The 27,151-nt window shown below is 48.8% G+C and overlaps 1 protein-coding gene and 1 long non-coding RNA gene across 3 annotated transcripts in view; one reads left to right on the forward strand and one right to left on the reverse strand.

The window, feature by feature from the left end:
* FBXO28 (F-box protein 28) overlaps nucleotides 1-14,898 on the reverse strand; it is a 29,453-nt gene extending 14,555 nt beyond the window's left edge. For both annotated transcript variants that reach the window (XM_053909467.1, XM_053909468.1), the window contains exons 1-2: nucleotides 14,605-14,898; nucleotides 3,384-3,493 (exon numbers count right to left, since the gene is read on the reverse strand). In XM_053909467.1, the coding sequence (XP_053765442.1) occupies nucleotides 3,384-3,493; nucleotides 14,605-14,871 (377 nt within the window). In that variant the 5' untranslated portion in view covers nucleotides 14,872-14,898. The remainder of the gene's footprint in view (nucleotides 1-3,383; nucleotides 3,494-14,604) is intronic.
* LOC109258907 (uncharacterized) lies at nucleotides 10,841-13,134 on the forward strand. Its single transcript, XR_008424728.1, has 3 exons — nucleotides 10,841-11,032; nucleotides 11,406-11,496; nucleotides 11,892-13,134. It is a non-coding gene; the product is annotated as an uncharacterized LOC109258907 (long non-coding RNA).
* Nucleotides 14,899-27,151: the final 12,253 nt, after the last annotated feature.

Here is a 27,151-nt window from a genome sequence, read left to right on the forward strand (position 1 = left end):
CATCGTGAACGAAGTACCGTGGACCAAAATGTTAAGCAATGAAAATGCCTTGGGGCGCCTGGGGGGCTCAGTCGGTTGAGCATCAGACTCTTGATTTCGGTTCAGGTCCTGATCCCAGGGTTGTGGGACTGAGCCCTGTGCTCGGCTCTGCAATGAGTGTGGAGCCTGCTTAGGATTCTCTCACTCGAGTTAAAAAAAAAAAAAAAAAAAAAAAAAAAAGCCTTACTGAAATAGTCTGAACATTTACATGTTACTTCAGATCTCTACAGTCGGGTCACCATTTAACTGTAACCAACGATCAATGAATCGCTATATCCAGAAATCCCTGCCGAAGACCGGTACGCACTGGTGAAATACTTGAAAAAAAATGTTAGTTTCTTTGTGTTTTGGCTATATCGAGCCGAATGGCCATTTGAATCAGAAAAATCAGATAAAGGAAAGAATTACAAAGGGACACAGAGACAAGTGAGCTGTATGTTTTTACCCGTAAAATCAGCTCACTTAAATTTTTAAACAGCTTCACTGGGAAGTAATTCACATGTAAAATTCGCTTTTAATGTGTATAATTTAATGCCTTTTAGTCTATTCACAGAGCTGTGCCCCCATTAGCACGATTTAACTTCTCCACGTTCTCACACCACAGAAAGAGGGCCCATAACCGTCATCAGTCTCTCCTACTCCCCAGCCCTTGGCAACCGCTGGTCTCCTTTCTGTCTCTCTGGATCCGCCTATTCTGGACACTTCAGGTATCCGGAGGGGTAGCGCCTGCAGCATCTTGTGTGCGTCTTCCTTCACGCAGCACGCTTCCCCCAGCTCGGCCGCGTCGTAGCGTGTACCCGGGCTTCGTTCCTTTCTGTGGCCGACTAATATTCTATCATATAGACACGCCACCACTTTGATTATCCGGTCATCGGCTGATGACTTTTGGGTTGTTTCCACTTTCTGACTACTATGAATGATGCTGCACTGAATGCTCGTGTCCCAATTTTTTTGTGTGGTTATGCTTCCATTTCTTTTAACTATATACCTAGGAGTGAAATCGTTGGGTCACATGGTAATTCTATGTTTAACCTTTTGAGGAACGAAGTGTTTTCGCAAGTGGCAGAACCAGTGTACGATCTCACCAGCAGTTTGTGAAGGTTCCGGTTTGTCCACATCCTTCCCAAGACGTTTTGTCTTTTTTGTTTCAGCCGTCCCAGTGGGTGTTCAGCGGTATGTCAGCGCTCCGCTGGGCAATGCCCTGCTGACCGATGATGCTGAGCCCCCGTACGTGTGTGCCGGCCTTCAGTTTATCGTCTCCGGAGAAATACCCACTAAAGCCCTTCGCCCACATTTAAATTGGGTTATGTGTCAGTGGATTAACTCAATTATGTTTCTTGTTGAGCTCTAAGAGTTCCTCGCGCAATCTGGACACAAGTCCCTCATCAGATGTATGAGCTGCAAATATTTTCTCCCCTCGTGTGGGTAGTTTTTTCACTTTTTGATGTTGTCCTTTGCAGCACAGTTTAAAATTTTGATGAAGTCCAGACTTTTTTCTTCTGTTACTTGTGCTTTTGGTGTCCTAGCAAAGAAACCACTGCCTAATCTAAGTTTATGGAGGTCAGGACTCTGTTTCCATCTAAGGGTTTATCGTCCAGCCCTGACGCTCACACTTAGATCTGTAATCTATTTGGAGTTCATTTTCGTAGACGGTGTGGGGAAGGGGTCCAAGTTCATTCCTTGGCGCACAGACACCCAAGTGTCCCGGTGTCATCTGTGGAAAACATCACTTTCCCCACTGAGTGGTCTTGCGTCCTTGTTGAAAATCAACGGACTAAACGTATCAGGATCTATTTTCCATACTCTCAGTTCTGCTCCGTTGGTCCATATGTCTGTCTTTGTGTCGGCAACACACTGGTTCGATTACTGTGGCTTTGCAGTCAGTTTTGATACTGGGAAGAGGTAGCACTCTACCAACTTTGTTCCTCCTTTTCAAGATTGCTTTGGTTATTCGGAGTAAGAATTGCAAGACGAACCGGTCATTTTCTGCAAAACAAGACAACTTGGATTTTGACGGGATTTGCAGTGAATGTGCAGACCAGCTTGGGGAGAACTGCTGTCTTCACGGTATGAAGTCTTCCCGTCTGTGACCGTGAAATGTCTCTTTCAAGTCTCTTCAAATCCCCTTTACCAATGTCTTCTCATTTTCAGGGGACAAGTCATCTTTTGTTACAGTCATTACATACATCTTATGCTTTCTGATGGTACTGTAAATGGAACTGCCTTTTTAAAAATATATTTATTTCTGAGAGAGACAGAGACCGAGCACGAGAGGGGGAGGGGCGGAGAAAGAGAGAGGGAGACCCAGAATCCGAAGCAGGACCCAGGCTCCGAGCTGTCAGCACAGAGCCCAACGGGGGGCTCAAACCCACAAACCGCGAGATCACGACGTGAGCCAGAGGTGGATGCTTAACCGACTGAGTCACCCAGGTGCCCCTGGGATTGGTCCTTTCTTTAAAGTGAGCTCTCGCGCGATGTGGGGCTGGAACTCAACCCCAAGACCAAGAGTCACATGTTCTACCAACTGAGCCCACCGGGAGCCACCCCCCTTTCTGAGTCTAGCTGACACACAGTGCTACATTCGCTTCAGGCGCACAGTGTAGTGATTCAACGTCTCTGTACCTTATGCCACGCTCGCGGCAAGTGGAGCTGCCGTCTGGCACCACACAGCGCCGTGACAGTACCCTTGACTAGAGTCCCTGTGCTGTGCTTTTCATCCCCATGACTTACTCATTCCGTAACCAGAAGTCTGTCTCCCCCACTCCTGTTCATCCACTCTGTCCATCCCTGCACCCTGGAACGGTTTTACTTTGGTTTTTGGATCATCTATTGCTAGTACATACAATTACACAACTCCTTTTTGTGTATCAATCTCACATCTTGTGGCCCTGCTGAACGTGTTTATTAGCTCTAACCATCAGTGGACTCCTTATGTACGCGATCACATACGTGTCAGATCATGTCACCTATGAAAAGAGAATATCAATTCTTCCCTTCCAACCTGGACGCCTCTTATTTCATCTTCTGGCCTGACGGCCCTGGCTACAACCCCCAATAAAATGTTGAACAGAAATGGTGGACAAATGAGGGTCAAAATCACTTACTGTGACCTGGGTACCCTTCCCTACAAAAATCTGGAAACCGTGTAACACGTCAACTTACCCAGATTAAAAAACAAAACCCCAAATAAACAGGAGTGCCTGGCTGTGACTCCCGATCACAGGATCATGCATTTGAGCCCCATGTTGGGTGTAGAGATGACATAAATTCCAAAAACATAAACAACCAAGAAACGAACAAAAATCCCCACTTGTAAATTACTGCCGTCACTAGCCACAGCGTACCTTGGAAGTTGTGCTTTAACTTGTTTCTGACATAGATTGTGGTATCTCTCCACTTTTAGAAATCCCTGATTCAACATTCTCTGGCAGACCAAGTCCATTCTTTTACAAACCTACAGGAAGGAAGAAGGAGAAAGAATTTTAAAAAGTAAAAACCAAATAAATAACAATTAACCTAGACTCCTGTCAGCTGCAAGTGCTCTGTGCCGATGCTGCCCCCTCGTTTGCCGTCTGAATCTTTGAATCAGTATATACGGGCGAATGCCTCATAGTTTCTAACTCTTGCAACATTACGTTAAGAAATTAATATTAGTGTAGACAAGGAATATTTCACCTTTAGCTATTTGTTGAATGTTCTGAATGTATCCCCACCACTATGGTCAGAACTATAGTCATGAAGATCAACGTATTCAAAAGGTTTTTAAACTTTTTTTTTTTTTTAAGTTTTTGAGAGAGCGCGCAAGAGGGGCAAGGGGTAGAGAGAGAGGGAGACACAGAATCCGAAGCAGGCTCCAGGCTCCGAGCTGTCAGCACAGAGCCCGACGAGGGGCTCGAACCCACAAGCTGTGAGATCGTGACTTGAGCCGAGGCTGGATACTGAACTGACCGAGCCACCCAGGCGCCTCTCAAAAGGTTTTTCCAAGTTTGAAAAAAGAAAATTCTCCTTTAGCTAAAAATGTGTATTCAAACTTAAGTCCAACCTCTCATAAAGTTTATATCACCTATAATCAGAATGAGAATTCTTATTTATTTCTACCAGTCAGGGTTAACTACAGAGAGTTAGTCTCTGCTAGACTACCATAGTCTCCATGACATATTTTAACATATGTAGCAGAATCCTGAATATTTTGAATCTTTGAGGAATACTGTGCTTTTTATAGAGTAAAAGCACAAAATCATAGTCAGAACATCTAAAGTGGACCCTGACTTCTACACATTCTTGAGCAAGTCAGCTACCGTGTGTAAAAGGTGGGCAGCATCTAACTCCCAGGGAGATCATTAGGATTAAATGAAACAATAGACGCTAAAATCACTTGGTAAACTCTAAAGTACTATGTAAAGATTGCATTAAATAAACTTTGTTGAACTTAGTACTAATTTGAAAACTTTGTTCCATAGATGCTAGATTTCTGCGACATCCCGGCACCTTTGTTATCCTAACACAACCTGCTACACAAAATCCATTTCTTCTTTGATCCCTGAGAATTTGGCAGTGACTCAGCGCCATCAACTTGAACACCAGCTCTCACCGCATAGTGTGGACACTGAGAGTGCACGACACAGGTAAATCTGTACCAAGGCCAAGTCAAGCAGGTGGGCTTGTCATGTGCTTCTTCCCATCTCTCGTGGTGCCCAAGCACAAACGCTGGACAAACCCTTGTTGAAACGGAAATGCTGATGAAATCCTTGGTGTCTGTTTTCCCCTGAGAATACAGACACACAAATTCTGGCAACCTGGACAATGAAGGCTTTACTGCTCTAGTACTAAATACTATGGGCTTCCTAATTCACAACACGCCAGATGAAATGTGTTAAGAAACACTGCTTTTCAATTTGAAAACAAGAACAGTAAATTTTAAGTACTGAGTAATTCTTAATAAATGGGATTTTAAAATATGGTGGGATTCTACCCCCCCCCCTTCCTTTTTGGTAGAAAGAGGGCACAAGTGAGCGAAGGGCATAGAGAGAAGGAAGAGAGAAGCGGGGCTCATGCTCACCTGATGTGGGGCTCGAACTCACAAACCACAAGATCATGACCTGAGCTGAAGTCTAATGCTTGACCCACTGAGCCACCCAGCTGCCCTGGAGGGATCTGTTTCTAACTAAAATAAACCAACTGTCAACATACCTTCAATGTCTATTAAAGAAAATGACAGTAATAAAAACAATATGTATCAAGATAACTTTTAACGTTTATTTTTTGTAATCTCTACACCCAACGTGGGGCTTGAACCCACAATCCCGAGATCAAGAGTCCCATGCTCCCCCGACTGAGCGAGCCAGGTGCCCCAACATAAATAACTTTTAAAGGAAAAATAACTCTTCTAAAAGTATCTAGTGAGTTCCATTTTTGCAAATCTCTTTGATATGTGGCTTTAGAGGAAGTAAAATATCATATCTGCTTCTGTATTCAATCTACTGAGATATTACCTTGGAAAATTCTAGAAATCATAATATACAAGGATACATTTCATGAACTCTCGGTTTGCTGACATCATCTAATGTCGCAACAGCTACTGGAAAGCTCTGTCCACTTGTGAAAGAAGGCGAGTGAAAAATGGGCAAGAACAGCTTAGTAGTATAATGAAAATATTTTAGATCTTACAGACTCCTTCAAAGGGTCTTGGGAACCGCTTTGGGATCCCAGGACTAAACCTGAAGAACCAGTGCTCCATTCAAGAGGACAAAGGGCCTAAGATAGAGGTGTGGCCCGTGCGAAGGCACAGGGTCTGGAGTGAATACGCCACTGAGCAAATAGTGACGACAGAGCAGATGTGCAGGCAAAGCTGAGTGAAATACTTGGAGCAGAGAAATCAGTAATGAGAAAGAACTTTAAAAAGACTGCCCATTTTGGGAAAGATCTTGTATGGAGAATGGTCATTTTCTGTAAGCAGAAAATCTATTAGGACCAAAGATGTGGGTCCAGAAAATCCATGAAGATGAACCCCCAAAGGAAGAAATGGAAGATAAGAAAATAAAGGCTTATATACAGAGTCTCAACATTTTAAAAAAGTGTTTATTTTAGAGAGAGAGAGAGCATGAGCAGGGGAGGGGCAGAGAGAGAGAAGGGGACAGAGGATACGAAGTGGGCTCTGCTCTAACAGCAGAGATCCCAACACAGGGCATGAACTCACAAACCGGGAGATCATGACCTGGGCAGAAGTCAGATGCTTAACGGACTGAGCCACCCAGGTGCCCCTCAAGTAATATTTAATGTTAAAAGCTGGTAAAAAGATGGGGCATCTGGGTAGCTCAATCGGTTGAGCGTCTTGCCTCTTGGTTTCGGCTCAGGTCATGATCTCATGCTTTGTGAGTTTGAGCCCCGCATTGGGCTCCATGCTGACAGTGTGGAGCCTGCTTGGGATTCATTCTCTCTCTCTCTCTCTCTCTCTCTCTCTCTCTCTCTTTCTCCCTTCCTCCCTCTTCCCCTCCAGGGTGTTCCTATCAAAATAAATAAACTTGAAAAAAAAAAAAGCTGGTAAAAAGAGAAAACAGGAGGTCACAAAGACAGACAAATTGGAACAGCACCGAAAAAGCTGAAGTCAAAAATATTTTAAGCATTAGTCAATACTGTAGGAAAAGATCAGCCTTTAAAGTGGTATTCTTTCTTTCCTGGATGTTTGATAAGCATGGACTGACCAGTAGCACAAAAACAAAGATACAACGGATCATATATCTTTGTGGAGAATTCAGAAAGAAGCAAAGTGGCCTCTGAACAGTTGGGCCCCGAACAACACAGATTTGAAGTGCACGGGGCCACCTATACATGCGTTTTTCTTTTTTCTTTTTGTGGATAAATTCAGTACAGCTCTGTAAATGTATGTTCTCTTCCTTATGATTTTTTTTAAAGATTATTTAACTGTAAATAATTTCTTTTCTCTAGCTTACTTTATCATAAGAATAAGGCATATGATATGTGCAACACCTGAAACATGTGTTAATGGACTGCTTATGTCACCGGTGAGGCTCCTGATCAGCAGTAAGCTTTTAGTAGTTGAGCTTTTCCGGGGGGGGGGGGGGGGGTGTCAAAAGTTCTATGTGGATTTTCAAATCCATCGTGGTTGGTGCCCCTAACCCTTGTGTTGTTCAAAGGTCAACTGTATGCTAATTTCCCCTGCGATACCTGATTACGTATGCTAGCTTGCAATGCAAAAATTATCTCATTTAAAATATAGCTTTATACATATGGGTAGTTTAAGAATTTCCCAAAGCTAAAGGGAAGAGTATTTATTTCCCTGGTTTATTAAAACAAAACAAAAATCCTAGCAATTCAGCCATTTGCCCAAGACAGTAAAATACAATTCTGAAGTCTAATATACAAAGATGATGACTCTGTCAAAAACTACCATGACATTTATAGGTCAGCCAAAACCTACACTATCAATATAGAAGGGAGCTGATGGAATATCAGCCTCTAATGGGGACATTTGGTTTGGATCCCTCTTGCTGTCCCGCTTTGAGAGAACAGATGTGGTTTTTCCTTGTTAAGTACTTCAAGATTTAAAATGCCGTGTGTATCTTTTTCATCATTTTCTAACATAAGTAGTAATGAAAATTTTTCTTCACTCTGTTTAGAAATCTTTTCTGACATGTTGTGCCACCACGGTCCTTGACGATGCAAGACACGTACGCCGTCAATGTGTGCGACCCACAATTTCCCTGTTAAACCTGATCTTAATATCAAAATCTTGGCTGATTCTAAGATGCACATTTTTGCATATTTTAACATTTGACATTGGAAATGGTCCTAGAATTATAACTGGCAGCATTTCTTCTTCAGATGTCTTAGAATGCCTTGGAATACAAAATGGTGGACTTTGATTTTGTTTAAGATGTTATAGAGACTTTAAGATGCTACCAATTTAACAAAAGCTCTTCTGGGGGGGGGGGGGGGACATAAGCACTGCTACACAAATCTACATATAAGTTGATCAAGACACATTCTGATTTCAAAAATGTTAAAATCTGAAGCTGTATCTTAGAATCAAGGAAATATTGTAATGGAACCACATTTTTCATGTACTTATTTCATGGTCTACATTCTCAAGTGAACTGAATACTTGATGTTTTTCTCCAATGAATCCAGAAGCTATTACCAAAGATTAGGCTGCTTACTAATAACCCTCAAACTGGAAGGAACTTAAGACACCAGAACCTTCAGTGAGGACATGGAGACATTAAGAAATTATGTAATTTGCACAAAGTCACCACACCATTCAGTGGCAAAAGGAAAATTAAGAATTCAGGCTTCTAATTAGTATCTTCTTAAATTTAGCAATCGGCAGCATAGAGATGGAAATAATCACCCTAATTACTCTCAACTGATTGCGGTCTCACTAACACTGTCCTGCGGCAGGGACTGTCAGCAGCGGCCTCAAGTAGGACTTCTCGAGCAGGCAACATGAGGTCTCAAGGACATCGGTGGGCGTTCTCCCCACAGTGCTGAAGTTAGAGAGATGGCGCTAGACCAAAATCTTTCTAGAATTCTTCCAAAGTTCAAAAACCAGAAAACAATGAGACAAATCTGCACTGTAAAACATTTTATAAGCCATCTGTCCTGATTCTTCAAAATGCCAACTGCGTGGAAGAATGAAAAAAGGAGGGAGAATGTTCTAAAGAGACAAATGTTTTATTAGATTCAAAGCACTTATCATCCACCAAAAAAAACAAAAAACCAAAAAAACACTATAGGGACATTTTGGGGACAATTGAGAAATTAAAATGTAAAATGTAATTTTAAATCCCTGGAAAGTGATAATAGTGTGATCACAGAAAGGACAAAAATGTCATTTTATTTGCATTTTACTTTCAAATGGTTTAGTGAAATAAATAATCTGTGTGTAGATTTAGAGAGGGAGAGAATGATCAGACAACTGAAAGAGATAAAGCAAATGTGGCAAAAAGTTAATGATGGGTAACAAATCACTTAAAAATTGTGCTTCCATGGCATGGATTATCTAATATACAATACCATATAAAGAGACACAGAGTTAATTATGTACTAGAATCACAACTTTTACATTTTTTGGGTATCCCCCGTAGATGTTCACTTGGAAAGAAAATATAAATTTACTATTAGACTGAGCAAAACAATCAGGAAGAAAAGCCTGTTCCCAGGATTTCTATAATGCCTCCTAAAAGCCAAAGAGAAAAGCTCTTCTGGGGCGCCTGGGTGGCTCAGTCAGTTCAGCAATCAATTGTTGATTTTGGCTCAGGTCATGACCTCGAGGTCTGTGGGATCGAGCCCCGAGTCGGGTTTGTGCTGACAGTGCAGAGCCTGCTTGGGATTCTGTCTCTCCCTCCCTCTCTGCCCTTCTGCCGCTCACTCTGTCTCTGTCTTGCTCTCTTGTTCTCCTGCAGACAGCTACTCACTAACTATACACTAGCTTCATATCATCTTATCAATGTTTGTTATCATTAAGAGTATTTTTCTGGGCGCCTGGGGGGCTCAGCGGGTTAAGTGTCCGGCTTTTGCTCAGGTCATGATCTCACAGTTTGTGGGTTCGAGCCCCGCATCGGGCTCTGTGTGGACAGCTCGGAGCCTGGAGCCTGCTTCAGATTCTGCGTCTCCCTCCCTCTCTGCCCTCCCCTGCTTACGCACTCTCTCTCTTTAAAAAATAAATAAATGTTAAAAAAAAAAAAAAAAAAAGACAATTTTCACTCAAGCTTCTTAAAATGCTCCTAAATTAAAACATTTTCTCATCTTGTCTGTTGGAGGTAAATACGAAGCAGCTCACGTTTCAGCTCTGCTATAATTTGTACAGAAAATACATTCTCCTCACAACAACATTTATGTTGTGTTCATCACACAGGGCAGCGAAGCGCTTTTTAGAACGATTCAGGGGCGCCTGCGTGGCTCAGCTGGTTAAGCGTCTGACTCTTGGTTTTGGCCCAGGTCATGATCTCACAGTTTGTGAGGCCGAGCCCTGCATTGGGCCCTTTGCTGACAGTGCAGAGCCTGCTTGGGATTCTCTCCCTCCCTCTCTCTCAAAGTAAGTAAAAAACTTCAAAGAGAGAGAGAGAGAGAAAACGATTTCATTTATTCAACAAATACTGAATACTGATACAGAATCACAGACTATGAAGGATCCCCGATGAAAGGGTATAAGGAGCCTAAATTCAGTGCCCGACCGGCCCTTCCGGAGACAATTCCAACACAACACGCAAGAGCAGCAGTGTTGTAGGGGGAACTCCGAGGAACAGGAGGGGGTCAAGTTCAGGCAAGAATCCCAGAGGCTTTCCCGAGGTGCTAACAGGACGGTGTACCCCGAAGACAGGCAGGAGCGGCTGCGGACAGAAGAGGCGTGCTTGCAGGACCGGGGTATCTGGGAAACCCAACAGCTCGACGATGCTGGTTTCAATCAACCTTCGTGCCAGACGCTGGAAGGAGGTGCCCGGGAGAAACCTCTTGCAAAGGTGATCTTTTGCTCCTAGTCTCAAACGTCAAGAGATTGGACCGTACGCACAGGCCATCCTTTGAAGCTAGCACCTTCTCCCACCTCGCGAGAACCCGCACACCCTGCATGCGGGGCGCGCAGGTGCCTCTGGCCCCGGTCAGGAAATGATGACACGAAGGGGTGCGGGTTGTTTCCTGATGTCTTCACCTGACCACCCCCCCTCCCAAAAGTTGTCCACGCTGGAGCTTCTCAAAACAGCTTCTTAAATCTGGCCGGTCTGTGACATGAAAAAGGGCAAAGGGAGGGGGAGCCTGACCACTGCCGTAGGTCATATGACACGCCACACAATCCTCTCGCTGCTCTGATTAGTCACCCTGCTCCAAGCACTTCGTCACACCGTATGTCATTTTTGTTTCCGCCAGGAACGTTCTTTCACTGTTACTAACTGGACAAAAACTCATCTTGAGGGAGCCTCTCCTGAATAACGTCAACATTCTTGTATTTATCATCTTTGCACTTGTTATCTGCCGCCTTGTAAGTATGCTCCTTCTGTTTTCATGATCCTGCGGGCAGGCTTACTGACTGAAACCCTCTTTCAGACTAGAATCTTCAGGAATAATGAAGTGTCCCCCACATGTTATAATCATGTACCTGTACTTAAGTACCTGGCAATAAAAATAACCTAATGATGAGATGGGGAGGGGGGAGCCACAAATCAGCAATACAAAGAATATATTCTCTGTAACACCGCAACAAAGAGCAGTGCTTCTCCAAGTGTGCTCTAGGGACCCCTGGGATCCCCAAGATCCTTTTGAGAGTCTGTGAGGACAAACTATCTTCCTAATACCAAGATGTAACTTGCCACTTTTACTCTCGTTCTTTTATAACATATAGTGGACTTTTCCAGAGGCAACAGGACACGTGATAACATTTTTTGACAGCTGATGAAGTATGTACTGTCTATTCCTGTGTTCCTGTGTCTTCTAGAATTTTCTAAGGTAAGCTCTTAGGTTCTCAATAACTTTTAAGAGTGTAAAGATGTCCCGGATTTAAAAAAAAAAAAATGTTACAGAACAACAGAGATGAGGAAAACAGCTTGGCTATTAAAAAATAAAGAATAACTGTTTCTCATTATCCTTTGTATTTTCTACCAATCAACCTTCTCTGTGACTACAGTTTTCTAGCATATTTGAACACAAGCTGGAAAAGGAACTATAAACGGGGAACAGATTTAAGTAGCTAGAGTGTCTAAGGCAATACCTTGGGATAAAGTATGTCTGCATTTGGTTACCTACCGAAAGATTTCCTTCTAGATAACGAGCAAGCCTTCTGAATTTAACCTTTAGTCGTACTTATGACCTGAACCGCTAATAGGGTTCCATTAAATTTACAGGAGCTACGCTCAAACCGCACAGGAAGAAACTCCTAGGATCTCGCTAAAACATCTTTGAAAATGCCTGCCGCATTCATGATTCAGTGAGTGAGAACACCGTGCTCACCAGTCGGAGCTCTGCGCTCAAGCCTGGCTTAGACATGCTCCCTAACAGGGCAGGAACTCACTTCTTAACCTTTGCTACTTGTTTCAAAAACTCTCAAACTTGTCAAGGGGGCCTAGGTGACGGTCTAAAGCTGCATCAGCACAAATCTGTCTGATCTACTGGAAAAACAACTCAAAGTACAAGTTTTGTCATTTCAAAAGTTCTATTTGGCCAAATAATTTTAAGTATGTTGGAAGAGTTAAATATTTAAAGAACTATTTCTGTGTAACCAGGATTTCCAGGCTCTGGGCATATTTTTGGAGTAACAGTCAATGGCAGGGAAACCCCAACAATTCAACAGGCTATTTGCACAATCCCTTGGAAGTAGCCAGACTGCGGAGTCAAATTTAAATTATTCGTGGTCACAGGAAGCAAAGACTACACCAACCAAAGTGCACAGAGAATTCGAGAATGTTATTTTAGCAATTTCAACGTTTTGAGAGCAAATCTTTTGTGCCTGTTGGGCACCTAGTTTAGGTGCTAACAGTTACAGTTGAGGTCCTAGTAAGGCAAGTAACCTGGGAAGGAAGAAAAACCCCAAATATCCCAACATCAACTGCTGGGTAGTTGACATTTAGCTTTACGGAAGCTAATTCTGTTCTTAATTAATATCGCTCTCTTCAAAGCATATCCAGCCTTAATTCCACCAAACAAACAAACAAACAAACAAGCCCCACACACTTAGAAATGAAAGGAGCTAAGAAACTGATGCTCCAGATAGCAGCACCCACACTGAAGTTCCTGGAGTTTCTGGCCAACAGTTCTTTAGGTACAAACGGCCACTTGGCCGGAAAGGGCACGGCAGGCACCCCCTGCACCCGCCACACAGCTTCTAGACTGCCAGTTTCATAAAGACCACAACTAAATTAATGCTGACATCTAGTGGCAAGAAAGAACATCTTTCTTTCATAATGCTACCTGAATTGTGCCTTAGGACACCAAACCAATGACTCTGAAACCAAAGACGTTTCCAAATCCCCACAAAAGATTACCCACTTAATCTAAGAATCATCTACCGATCTTAAGTAAGCAAAGGAATTTCCTCATTCCGAAACCAGAGGGAAAAAGCACCCCTCTTTGAGACATACAATTGGCTGCAGAACCTTTTGGGCTGGGGGTGGGGGGGTGATGGTGGGGCAGGGGATGGTAAGGGACTCCCTATGAAAAATCCTTGTTTGAGACCACAAATCGTATCCTTAAAAGCTTGGGACAGGTGACCGCTTAAGAATGCAGCTCAGTATTTCACTGGAAAGATGTCATTTATCAATAAACTGGGGTGCATTTTAACTCTGTCCCGAAAGAAGCCAGCTCCCCCCCCTTAAAAATGCTTTTAATTTCTGAAAAAGCGAACGACTGAGAAAGGAACCGTGTCCTCCACACCTACAGAAGTGTGACCGCGCCAAGCTCTCCAGAGCCATTGTCTGGCTCAGAGGCTCGACCCGCAGACGCAAGACAGGACGGCAGGAAGCCCGATCGGACACCGTGCTTTACCAACCCGAGGGAACGCTGGAGATTCCACAGGGACTTCCAGGGTGCCATGCTCTGGGAACTCGGGGACACCCAGTTTTGAAACGGCACTTTCCGGCGGAAGAATTCCCCGCCCTGCAGCCCGGGATGGCGAGAAAGAACAGCGGCCGTCGGTCTGAATCACAATTCGTCCACTTTCCTTTCGGAAGCCTGGTCTCCCTCCCACAGCGCGGTCATGGCCAAGCCGGAGCTGCAGGTGTGAACGCGGCCGGTCGACGGGAAGCTGCCGCGCACAGCGCATCCAGAAGTCCGTCTTTGTCCTCTCAGAAGCCACCCCGAGCCCGGATTTCGCTTCGACACAGAACCGGCCTGCAGTCCCTTCAAAATGTCCACCTCCTTCAACCTCCTTCCCACTTGGAGACAAACCCACCGACAGGAAGCACAACCTCTCCCTCAGCTGAGCCGTTCGTCAAGCCCTCGGCCGAAGCTCGGCGCGCGGTAGGGTCCTGACGGCACAGATCGCGGAACCTCCGCGGCTCCGGGGGGGGGGGGGTGGGGGGAGGGGGCACGGCGTCCCCCAGAGCCGGCGGCCGGGGGCCCGGGGTCACTAGTTAGGAAACGGCCGGGAGACCCGGCGCGGCCCGGGGGTGGGGAGGGTCGGGGCGAGGCCCAGCCGGGCTCCGTCACCGGCCAGCCGGGTCGCGTTCCCGCCCCTCCGGGCGCCCACCGGGGTGGGGGAGGCCTGACCAGCAGGGAGACCTAGGGGGCGGAGGGGGGCACAGTGCGTGATCCCCACGGACGAGCCGAACCTGGCGCGGCCCGGCCGGGGGGCTGGAAGGTGGGGCACAAAAGGCGGCGACCGGAGCCGCGAGGTCGGCGCTCGGGCGCGGCGGCGGCGGGACGCCCAACTCCCGCCCCGCTTCCCGGGCCCCGCCGTCCCGACCCCGCGGCGGGAAGGGGGGGCGACCCCGCTGACCGGCGCCCGGACTCCGCGTCCCGGAGCCGGCTGCGCCTCCCTCCCCGGGGACGCGCTCGCCTCTCCGCCCCCTCCCCGGACCGCGGCCGGCGGAGGGGGCGGCGGGGGTCCCGCGGGGGCCTCACCAGGCGGAGCTGGCTAATTTCGTCGTAGGACATAAAGCTGAGGATGTTCTCGATGGCTACGATGGGCAGCGCCACCAGCGTGTTGTTCTGAGGCAGCTGGTCGGGAGCCAGCGGCGGGGCCGGGGGCGCCTGGGAGCCCGGCTGCGGGGCCGGGGCCGGGGGCGGGGGCGGCAGGCGCTGGGCAGAGCCGGCGGCCGCACAGGGGCCGCCGTCGCCGTGGCCGCCGCCTCCTTCCTCAGCCATCCGCTCCTCCGACGCCGCCGCCATCTTGGGGGTTTGATGCCTTCCCCCCACTGCAAGGGGCCCAGGGGCGCTTCCGGTGCGTCACTTCCGCCTGGGCGCGGGGCGGGGCGGGGCGCCGGAGGGGCGGAGCCTGCGCGGGGACGCGCGGAGGGAGCCGCGGAGGTCGCCGCGGAGGTCGCAGGTCTTCGCGGCGGGGAGGCGGGGTCGGGCCGTGTCCGCCCCGGGAAGGCGACCCGAAGCCGCCCAGGGCCGGAGCGCGAGGGAGCCCGGCCGGTTGAAGTGCTGTCCGCCGGAGCGCGTTTCTTGGCGCGCCCCCTGACGCGGGACGGTGGCCACAGTGTCGCCTGAGTGCAGGTGGGACGCGGCTCAGAGTCGTGGTTTCCGCGGACCCAGGAGTGATTCGTTTAGGCAGGTAACAGGAGTGAGGTACTGATTGCAATAAGCAAGTGGAAGAACCTTGACGACATCAAGCTAAATGACAGAAACCAGGTCCAAGGGACAACACTCTTCTGGAAGTCTGCAGCCTAGTCCGTGGCGCGGAGGGGGCGGGGAAGGGGGAAGCGGGAGGGGATGCAGGAGAGGGAGCTGCTTCCTGCTGTGGGGCTGGGGTGCTGCTGGGTGATGTGGGGGGGGAGGGGGTGCGGGGCCGGGGTGCTGCTGGGTGACGGCGGGTGCGGGGCCGTCCTGTTGGGTGATGGGGGCTATGGGGCCGGGGTACTGCTGGGTGATGGAGGGTGCGGGGCCGGGGTGCTGCTGGGTGATGGGGGGGTGCGGGGCCAAGGTGCTGCTGGGTGATGGCGGGTACGGGGCCGTCCTGCTGGGTGATGGGGGGTGTGGGGCCGGGTTGCTGCTAAGTGATGGCGGGGTGCGGGGCCGGGGTGCTGCTGGGTGATGGGGGGGTGCGGGGCCAAGGTGCTGCTGGGTGATGGCGGGTACGGGGCCGTCCTGCTGGGTGATGGGGGGTGTGGGGCCGGGTTGCTGCTAGGTGATGGCGGGTGCAGGGCCGGCCTGTTGGGTGATTGGGGGTGTGGGGCCGGGTTACTGCTGGGTGATGGCGGGGTGCGGGGCCGGGGTGCTGCTGGGTGATGGGGAGTGCGGGGCCGTCCTGCTGGGTGATGGCGGGGTGCGAGGCCGGGGTGCTGCTGGCTGCTGGCGGGGTGCAAGGCCGGGGTGCTGCTGGGTGATGGTGGGGTGCGGGGCCGCCCTGCTGGGTAATGGGCTGGGGGAGATGTGTGCAGGGCTGGGGGGGGGGGATGCGGGGGAGGGAGCTGCTTCCTGCTGCGGCCAGGGTCCTGCTGGGGTGAGGAAGAAGGAGCGGGGCCGGAGGAGCGGGGACTTGGGGGGCAGAGGGGAGGAAGATGCGTTCTGTGGGGCCTGGGATGAAGGCGCTTCAGAGTCTGGGATAGAGGGAGCACAACCTTGTGAGTACCCTGAAATGTTAAAGTGATTTTTAGAATATATGAATTATATCTCAATTAAAAACTTGATTTAGGGGGGCTTGAGTGGCTCAATCCGTTAAGCCTCTGACTCAGGTCATGGTCTCAGGGTGGTGGGATGGAGCCCTGGGTTGGTGGAGGCTGCTTGGGACGCATTCTCTTGCTCTCTGTCTCTGAAAATAAATAAATAAACATTTTAAGTTGATTTAGGCAGGAATCATCAAAAAAATACTAAGCTGAGAAAGTAAAGGTGTGATGTGGAATCTAATATTTAGGTAGTCTCAAAATAATTGCCCACAAGTTACATGTTCATCGCAAAGATAAAAAAGAAGTTTACAATAGAGAAATTCGGTGGCCACTATCGTATCCAAATCATCAGTATTAATATCAGGAGTTATGGGAGGAATGGACATCATGTACCTCCTGAGGATGTGACACAACATAACATTCCTGCAAAAAAGAAAAAAAAGGCATAACCTTTATTTGAGGTAGGCAAATCTGGATAATTGATCAGTGCTCTGTAAAAACAGTATTGTCATGAAAGACAAAGACTAAGGATTTGTGCCAGATTAAAAGGGACTAAGGAGATAAAATAACTAAATTAACGGGTGATCCTGGATTAGGAAAAATAGCTCTAAAGAACATTATTGTGACAGTTGGCAAAATTTGAATATGGGCTATGTATTAGATAATGTAATCATATTTCATTTTTTGATTTGGATAATTGTGATCTCGTAAGAAAATGTTCTTCTTAGGAAATACACATTGAAGTTTTAGGGGTAGAGGGCCATATCTCAACTTGCTCTCAAATGGTTCAATAGATAGAGGAGATTAACAAAGCAAATACCATAAATGTTAACAAGTGGCGAATCTGGATGAAGAGTTTACAAGAGTTCCTTGTACTACCTTGCAATTATTTCAAAATAAAAAAAAATTTAAAGGTTGTGTGTGTGTGTGTGTGTGTGTGAAAATTAATAAAGGGAAACGTCCCTAAAGCGGATTCTGGATGCAGAAGGGGAGGCTGGAAGGGGGAGCTGTACCGCTCAAGGTCAATCACAGGAAGAACTGTCAATTACAGACCCAACAGGAAAGCATCCTGAATTCCAGGCGCCACGGGGAAGATGTGGGGGGAAGACGTGCGGGGAAGATGTGAGGGCATCTCGGAGAAGAGACCCCCACCCCCACACACACACACAGCTCAGCCACTGAGAAACCACCACCACCCTCAACCCCGATGCTTCTCCAGTGGACTTTGGTTCAAAACAACCCCTCCCAGCTTCCTCCTTCTTGTCCATAAAATAACGTTCCTCTCCTCTTTGTTGGACTTGCCTATGGTTTTTGCCAAAGCGGGCCTGTCCCCAACCGCAATTCTCTGTTATTCCCAAATAACAACAGTCAGTTACTTTACTGGTAGTAACAATCAGTTACTTTCACTGGTAAAGTAACTGACTCCTATTTTTAAGGTTAGCACTTAATATTTCCATACTTTTGTATCCTCATCCTATAACAAAGATAAGGGTGCATAAATGACGAATTTTTGAAGCTTTCTGATCTTAGTTCTGGGTCTCAAAAGTCTCCAGTATGTTCTTTGTTTTGCAGCTCTGGTTTGGAATCTAACTATTGCGTAGTAGATGCGGAAACTGCAGGAAAAGCTAAGTGAGTAAACAGGCTTTGGAAAAGGGGGGTCAACTAAAGCAAGGAGATTAACGGGAGGGGGTGGTGGTTGGCCTGGCCGACTTGAAGCACTTTCCCCGTTCTGGGCACCTATCTTGTTGCAGATTGTGAAATCCTTTGTAGTTCTTTCTTTCTTTCTGCCCCACCCCGCCCCACCTCCAGGGCACGGTGGCGCCAGTGAATGCTTTATGCCAAAATGTTTCTGATACATTTACAAATTTATGATGTTTGTTTCATCTCCCCTAATAGATTATAATTTCACTTTCTGCCTAGCGTATTGCTCTCCATAGAACCAATTACAAATTGGTCTGAAATTTATTTTCTACCCTGTTTTAGTAAAATTTGATACTTTGTTAATAGGTTGGCTTGGGGGGCACCTGGTTAAGTGTCTGACTTGGCTCGGGTCATGATCTCCCAGTTCATGGAATTGGCCCCGAGGCGGGCTCTGCACTGACAGCACAGGGTCTGCTTGGGATTCTCTCTCTCCGTCTCTCTCTGCCACTCCCCTGCTCGCTCGCGTGTGTGCTCTCTCTCTCTCTCTCTCAAAAATAAGTAAACATTAAAAAAATAGATTGGATTGAAATTGGACCCCTATAAATAGAATTATGCTTTAAATACATTGTGGGAACTCTCATTATAAAGGAAACGCATAGAAAATCCTTTAAAAAGTGAATTATCACTTCCTAATTTAATTTGTCTGTTTTTTAAATTCACTAGCTGCATGCAGTTTTGTTTTGCTTGAAAGGGGTGTGCGAAAACATTCTATTGCCTTTCCACCTGTGGCCAACTGGTTAACCTGGGGCAGGTGATCACGGATGAGCACAACAGAATAAAACTTTGCAAACAATTTAACACTTTCTGCCAGTAAGCTCATTCAAACTGTCCTCTGTTTATGTATATTGCATCTGGTGGCCTTATATTCCCTATACATTTTTTTAAGTTAATTTATTTTTAGAGAGAGAGAGAGAGAGAGAGTGTGAACGGGGAAGGGGCAGAGAGAGACAGAGACAGAATCCCAAGCAGGCTTCACACCGTCGGCATGGAGTCCGACTCGGGGCTCAAACTCACGAACCCTGAGATGGTGACCTGAGCGGAAACCGATAGACTGAACCACCCACATTTTTTTTAATAGAGAAAATTTCAAAACATATGGTTTTTTTGTGTCAATTATTGAAATCAATGCTCGCTTTGAAGATCCTCTCCAATCAAAACAAATAACTTGTAACTAAAACAAATATTTGAACTTGTAGGAGTTAGGGGTTCTAAATGAGGTTTTATGCCAGCAAAGTACTGGAGGACCTTTGCAAGACGGTGGTCTCAGGTATGAGGATGAGCAGATACAGCAAATGGGTGGAGTTTCGAATTCCTCAGATTAAAGATGGTCGAGTCAATTTACTGTAATGCAGACAGCGGGCGTTTTCTTGGCCTCCCTTTTCCGTCTGCCTTCCTGCTCAGGGTGTGTTGGGTCCGGTGCAGTGGGTCTTGGTGACGGGTGAGGTAAGCGATGGCCCCTCCACAGGGAGAAGGGCTTTATATGTGAAAAAGAGGAAACTAAAACCAGATGTTGTTTTTCCTATGTTTGAGCAGGTTTATAATGTGGAGAAAGAAGGGTGAGCCCATAGACTAACTTGAAAGAGGTTTGAGTGTTTCTGTAGATTGTAATTAACTATTTTTTCTCCTTTTAAAAACGTTTTTTTTAATGTTTATTCATTTTTTGAGAGTGACAGAGGGTGAGCGGGGGAGGGGCAAAGAGAGAGATGGGGAGACACGGAATCTGGAATCCGAAGCAGGCCCCAGGCTCCGATCTGTCAGCACAGAACCCGACGCGGGGCTCGAACTCACCAACCACGAGATCATGACCTGAGCCGAAGTCCGATGCTTACTGGACTGAGCCACCCAGGCGCCCCTCTCCTTTTTAATTATAGTAAAAGGTCACATAACACAATTTACCATCGTTACCATTTATCTTTTTATAATTTTCTAAAGTATATTTATTTATTTTGAGAGAGACAGGGACAGCACGCGTGGGGGAGGGGCACAGAGAGAGAGGATCCCAGGCAGGCTCCGCACGGTCAGCGCAGAGCTCAACTGAGCCACCCAGACACCCCTCGGATACACTATTTTAATTTCACTTTCCCACCAACAGTGCACAAGTTTCCAGTATCTCTCCATCCTTGCCAACGCTTGTAATTTTCTGGACAGTAGCCATTTTAGTCAGCGTGAGGTAATACCTCCTTGTGGTTTTGATGTGCATTTCCTGAACTGTTTGTGTTGGTGAGCGTCTTCTCAGATGTTTATTGGCCGTTTGTATATCATCTCTGGAACTTTGTCCAGTTTTTAATTGGTCTGTGTATTTCACGGTTGTTGTTGAGTTGTGTGACTTCTTTATATATTCTGGATCTTAGCCCCTCATCAGGTACGTGATTTGCGAATCTTTTCTCCCATTCTGTGGGTTACCTTGTCACCCTGTTGACTGTCCTTAGATGCACAGAAGTTTGACAGTTTGATGTTGTCCCATTTATCTAGTTTTCCCTTATGTTTCCTGTGCTCTTGGTGTCGTAGGCAAGAGATCATTGCCACATCCAATGTCACGAAGCTTTCCTCCATGATTTTCTCTCAGGAGTTATAGTTTTAGATCTTTCATTTAGGTGTTTGATCTGTTTTGAGTTAATGTTTGTAAGCAAAGCGAGGTGGGGGTCCAGGGTCGTTCTCGTGTTTGTGTTTGTCCGGTTTTCCCAGAACCATTTGCTGAAGACCCTGCCCTCCGTCCAGTGGTTAGTCTTGGTGCCCTTGGCAGAGATCATTTGACCATATATGTGAGGGTTAATTTCTGGGCTGTCTCTGTTTCTTCGGTCTGTATGTCTGTCTTTATGTGAATACCATACCCTGCAGTGTCACGGTTAGTATAGTTTTGTAATACGTTTTGAAATCAAGAATTGCGAAGCCTCCAACTTTGTTCTTCTTTAAGTATCTTTTTTAAGACCCACTATGTGATGACGTGGGAAGTTTCCTGCCGTGGCTAACGCTCAGGATTCTGTCATTAGACGCACTCTTTTTAATTTAAAGCTTTGCCGCTGTGGAAAGATAGCCCACCCAAGTTCAAATCAGCAAGTGGATATTGGTTACTAAATGGATAAGGCCCTGGGGAGACACCAAGATAGGGTCCCCCCCCGTCCGCCTTCAGGAGGAAGTGACCTGGTTGCGGAGGTGATGGTCCCATGGATCCGCTGAACCGGCCCCACTGACCCGGCAGGCCGGAAGGGGGGCTCCTCACACACCGTCTTCCCAACATCGCACGTTCGGAAAGACAGGTTGAGTCTCCCAGACTGTTCTCTGTTCTTGAGACCCAGTGATTCAGCTAGCTGCGCCCTCCAGCCACTAGTGAAGTGTGCAGACAAAACCCGACGACAACGTGTGAGTAGCGGTCGTCAGTTCTGAGCCGAAGCGTCAGGGAGAGCTTCACGGAAGCGGTGGCGGATGAGCTGGGCCTCGAAGGATGACGGCGTCGGGGAACTCGCAGGGGTTTGTTAGTGAAAAAGCGAAGGAGGATGTGAGGACGTTTCCAAGAAAAAGGGACAGTAGGAGCAAAGGGCATGAACTGTGTAAGCGGCTGGAAGATGAGGGAGGTACCTGCGCGTGTGCCCAGGATTTGGGGCTTTAATTCCCTAGACCAGTGGCGATTGCTTTAGTTCTTAATTCTTTTAAAATCCTTGTGCCAGTTTTCAATTTATTGCCTCTGAGCTCCAAAATCACTTTTTTTTTTTTCACCTGCTTTGTGAAGACAGATTCAGGCCCTTTTTTTTTTTTTTTTTTTTTTAACGTTTATTTATTTTTGAGACAGAGAGAGACAGAGCATGAACAGGGGAGGGTCAGAGAGAGGGAGACACAGAATCCGAAACAGGCTCCAGGCTCTGAGCTGTCAGCACAGAGCCTGACGCGGGGCTCGAACTCACAGACCGCGAGATCATGACCTGAGCCGAAGTCGGCCGCCCAACTGACTGAGCCACCCAGGCGCCCCAGATTCAGGCCCTTTAAATACCCTTCCTTTCTGGAGAGCCATTGGAACACGCAATGGAGCCATATCGACTCCAGGGCCCGGTCCGTCAGCGGCCTCCCCTGCACCCCTGCTCCCATGAATGGTCTGTAGGGAAGTAGCTGGGGACAGGGGGCTCCCCAAGAGCAGCCTTCCCTGGCATCCTGGAGAGCGAGGCGGATTTCTAGCAAGTCCTGTCCACCCGTCAGCACAGCCCCCAGGCGATGCCCTGCGACCCCTGAGCCACAGCTGTGCCCTCCAGCAAGCTCTGGGCGCAGCCCTGAGGGAGCCCCTTCCTCGGAGGCTGTGTCTTAGCTCAGGGGCTGTGCCCGCTCCTTACATTTGTGTTCCTGCATTCTTTAGAGTTCTCTTTCCTGCTTGCTAGCCAGTCTCTTCTTGTTCCGATCTGCCGCCGTGGTGTTTGTGTAAGCCGGACTAACGCCACCTCGAACAAATCCCCTCTGGTGATGGCGACCATCCAGAGCACCGGCCCCTGCCCCCACTCTTTCCTTTTGTTCACCCGCACCCCTACGTCTACCCTCGAGGCCTGGAGATCTGACTGTGACCGTCTCCCCCCGACCCCTTCCCGTGGCCCCCCGGCGTCCTCCCAGCCTCCAGCTCTAAAAGCAGGTCCTGAGGGAGGTGGGGTACGGAGACCTACTCACTGGTGACTGCCCAAAACTTAAGTCCCCTTAATAAACCATTTCTCCAGGGGCGCCTGGGTGGTTCAGCCGGTTAAGCGTCCGACTTCAGCTCAAGTCATGAGGTCGTGGTTGGTGGGTTCGAGCCCCACATCAGGCTCTGTGCTGACAGCTCGGAGCCTGGAGCCTGCTTCGGATTCGGTGTCTCCCTCTCTCTCTGCCCTTCCCCTGCTTGCACTCTGTCTCTCTCTCAAAAATAAATAAATGTTCACAAGCTGGATTTATCGGCCTTTTCATTCTGTCTTATGGCTCCTCCTGCCTTTGGAGACCATTTTGTACACACCTTCCCTCCATGGAGGGGTATTAGACTCTCCCTGTTCAAGTTACTGTTGGCTTCTGTCTCTTTGTTGGACTCAGACTGATACAGTAGGGAAATCCTGTTTTTACAGTGAAGATCTTTCAGGAACCTGAATACAGCCTAACAGATCTTTCCCGGCAAAGCAGGGGGAAGGCCCAAGACTTGCCCCCCACAGCCCCCACAGCCCCCCACGGCCCCCACAGCCCCCTCTTGTTCCCTGAGGCAGCCTGTCTCTGACCACCAGTCCGCAAACACTTGAGGGCGATCGCTGTGGGCCGTCGGGAGCCCGTAGAGGTAGAGGAATGACTCAGTTGTGTGTCTGGGGCAGTAATTCTGGGGACAGATTGGAAGGCAGAGGGTTGGTATGGAAAGGATGCCAGTTAGGAGGACGGCATCATGGTCAGGGAAAAATAAGATTTTGGATGTGAATTAGAACAATGATTTTCAAGGTGGAAAAGAGAAATCGTTCAAGTTGACCGGACTGAAACAAACTGGCCGTACTTAACGATTGGGTGCTGGAAATAAGGTACCCGAGAAGTTAAAGATAATACTGTCACACACCCTCAGCAACGGGACGACGGATACGTCATTGAGGGAGGCGAGGGTTATGGGGAGAGGCTCAGGTTGGGGATGGGAGAAGAGAAAATGAGTCTGATTTGAGGCATCCTGAGAATTGTAACAATAGCTCTAATTTATGGAATGGTCACCACGGGCCGATGACTTTTCCAGATGCCCTAATTCCCTCTGCATCCTGTTTTTAAATGTGCCCAGGATTTTGTGTTCATCAGGTAGAGTAGGACAACAGACACAGAGACAAACCCTGGGAGGAAGGCTCCACACCTGCAGGAAGGGGTGCGCCAGGTAGAGGCAGGGCAGGAGGAGTGGGGGGCAGGGGGAGTCGGGGGCAGGGGAGCAGAGAGTCTGGCCCAGAGCCTTCACGGGGAGGAACAGGTGAAGCAGGATGGGCTGGTTGTAGGATTGGACAGTTTGAACAGTCTCAGCGGCCCTGGGTCACAGGACGGACTAATCATCTAGGACCGGCTCTGGGGTGATTCGGGGCGTGGGGACAGTCTACCGAACTGCGGGGGGGGGCTGACGAAAGTGTGCAGATGCAGTCTGGATGGGCTGGTCTGCGTCCCAAAGTCCTCTCTAGGACTGTGCTGACCCTGCGAGGGGAAGCCCCTCCCCCAGATTGGAGAAGTCCCCCCCCCCCAAGCTTCATAAGACACAGAAACAAAGGACAGGACCTCACGTCGCTTCGCTCTCAACGAGCCTCCCTTGGGTCTTAGCTGCTCGCGGGCACTCGCTTTCTCTGCCTGCAACTCTTTGTGTTTCAAACATGTCCCAAGCGTGTCTCTGGCCTCCTCTTTCCGTCTTTGCGGTTTGCTGTGTCTCTTACCTGGATGCTGACAATCTTCTGACCCCAGGACCCTCCCCCCCCAAGTCCTGCTCTGGAAGCCTCCTGCCTCACCCCCCCACCCCGCTTCTCCCGGCAGCCCATCTCCACTCTCAGGCTTTGTGGAGCTTCTCGCTAAAACGTGGTTAACACATAGCGCCAACGCCCTGCTTCCCTCGCCCCGCGTTACAGGGCCAGCCTGGCTGCCAGCAACTGTGCTGACTGGTCTCGCTTTGTTTTTAAGTTTTATTTATTTAAGTCCTCTCTACCCCCAACGTGGGGCTCAAACCCACGCCCGCCCCACCGGCTGAGCCGGCCGGGCGCCCCCTGACCGTTCCCACATCTCGTTCTCGATGCCCTGCACCTGCAGTCATCGTGCGTCCCCAGGTTCCTCCCTCTTCTGTCTTCCTGGGTGATTACTTCATACCCTCCCTTCTGTTCCCAGACCTTCAACGCCCCCGTCCCAGCCCCTCCCCAATCGGTGGTGCCCCGGCCTCTGAGCAGCTCCTGTCCTCTCTGTGCTGACCGGCACCTGCCCTCTTTTGCTCCTTGGCCGAGCGTGGCGGGCTCCCAGCGTGGCCGACCTCGCACCTGCTCTGCCCGCCTTGTCTCCGGTGCCCAAGCACTCGCTCGGCAAGCGTCCTGTCTCACGTTCACAATTTCTCTCTTCGCCCGGTGTGTCGGACACACTCATGCACCGTTCTTCCCGCCCTAGAAGACGACTCTGGGCCTCACCTACCCTGCCAGCCACTGCCCCCTCCCGCCACCCCCTCCCGGCAAAACGTCTCCAAAGGGCCTGTGGCTGTGCTTCTCGTGCTCTCTCTCGATCCTGCCCCAATCGGGATTTCACTCCAGCCTTATTGAGGTTCTTCGGGGCCTACGCATCACCGAACCCAACCGCCAATTTTCAGTCCTCATCTTACCTGACTCGTCAGCAGCATTTGAGGCTGCTGATTGCTCTGCTCTCTTGAGGACACTCTGTGCACCGGCCTTCAGGTCACCTGCCGTCCGGGTTTCCGCTGACCCACCAGTCTCTCTTTGTCCCCCGATTCCTTAACATTGGCTTCCTCGGGCTCAGTCCTTGGACTTCCTCTCTTTATGGTCTATACTTGCTGATCTTACCCAGTGCCTTTAAAACGAGTGTATCTCCAGCCCAGTCCACTCTTGTGAATCTGAGAGTCAAATATCCAACAGCCTGAGGAACGTCTCCATCTCATCTAACAGGCACCTGAGCCCCAAACTGCCGTGTCCCCCGCTGAGCCCCACCAGACCTTTCCACAGACGTCCTCATCTGCATTAATGAGGTCTCACCCTTCCGTCACTCAGGCCCCCGAACTTGAAGTCATCCTTTCAAAAAACAAAAACAATTTTATTACGATACAGTTTGAATTTCATATGATTCCCCCACATAAAGTGGCTTTCAGGGTATTTGCAGAGTGGGGCAACCGTCACCAGTCAAACTCGGAGCACTTCTGACACCCGAGAAAGAGACCCCACACCCTTGGTTGAAGTCATTCCCGACTCCTCTCTCTCACGGCCCACGTCGAATCTGTCAGCGAGCCCCATAGGCCCTACCTGCAGGCCCCTTCCGAAGATCCTGCCTCCCTGCCCCATCGCCTCCTGCCTTGTTGAGACAGCCTCCCAGCTGGGGGTCCCCCCACGCTCCCCGGCGTCCTTTCTGGGTGTCCTAACCAGCAGCCACAGTGCCGTCGCCAGCCTGAGGCCGACCACGGCCCTCCGCTTGTGTCCACCCACTCAGGGAAAACCCAGGTCCTTGCAAAGGCAAATGTGGGCCCTGAACAGCTGTCACCTCACCGTTGACAGTCTCCTCCTGACTCCTGGACGCCGTCACCCTGGCCTCTTGTACCCCTGCGACCCTGTCCCTCTCATGGTCGTTTTCCCCGTAGGGAAAACTGAAGCGTGCGCCTCGGGGTCCCCCGCTCGCTGCTCTCCCTTGGACAGAAGCTTTCGGTGCAGGGCGGTGAGAGCTGACGTGCAAGACAGCAAGACGGGTTGCTATTTGAAGGTTCCGAGTGAGTCCTGGCAAAGCTACCCACAGCCTGCCCTGCTGCCTGTTGCCCTGGCTCAGCGCGTCCCCAAGCTGGTCAGGATCCTGGATCAGAACCATCTGGAACATTGGTTAATAACGAAGATTCCCACCCGAGAGCCACCAAATCGGAAGCTCTGAGGGTCTTTATCGTAAATAAGTTCTACACCTATTTCTTTTTGTTTGTTTGGGTTTTTGTTTTTTTGAGTGTTTTATTTTAATTCCAGTATAGCGAACACAGTGTTCGCTATGTTAGTTTCAGGTGCACAGTCTAGTGATTCAGCACTTCCCTGCCTCACCCTGTGCTCATCACAGCAAGCGCCCTCCTCAATCCCCACCCCCCACCACCTCCCCTCTGGGGACCAGCATTGTGTCTCCTGCAGTCCATGAGCATGAGACGTCTTCCATTTCTTTGTGTTGCCTTCAATTTCTTCCATCCGTGTTTTACAGTTCTCAGAATACAGGTCTTTTCACCTCTTTGTAGGTTTATTCCTAGGTGTCTTTTTTTTTTTTAATTTTTTTAGTGTTTATTCATTTCTGAGACAGAGAGAGACAGAGCATGAATGGGGGAAGGTCAGAGAGAGAGGGAAACACAGAATCTGATACAGGCTACAGGCTCTGAGCTGTCAGCACAGAGCCCAACGCGAGGCTCGAACTCACGGACCGCGAGATCATGACCCGAGCCGAAGTCAGACGCCCAACCGACTGAGCCACCCAGG

The sequence above is a fragment of the Panthera pardus genome, unplaced genomic scaffold (assembly GCF_024362965.1).
Source record: "Panthera pardus isolate Hobbes unplaced genomic scaffold, ASM2436296v1 HiC_scaffold_21, whole genome shotgun sequence".
NCBI classification, from domain to species: Eukaryota; Metazoa; Chordata; class Mammalia; order Carnivora; family Felidae; genus Panthera; species Panthera pardus.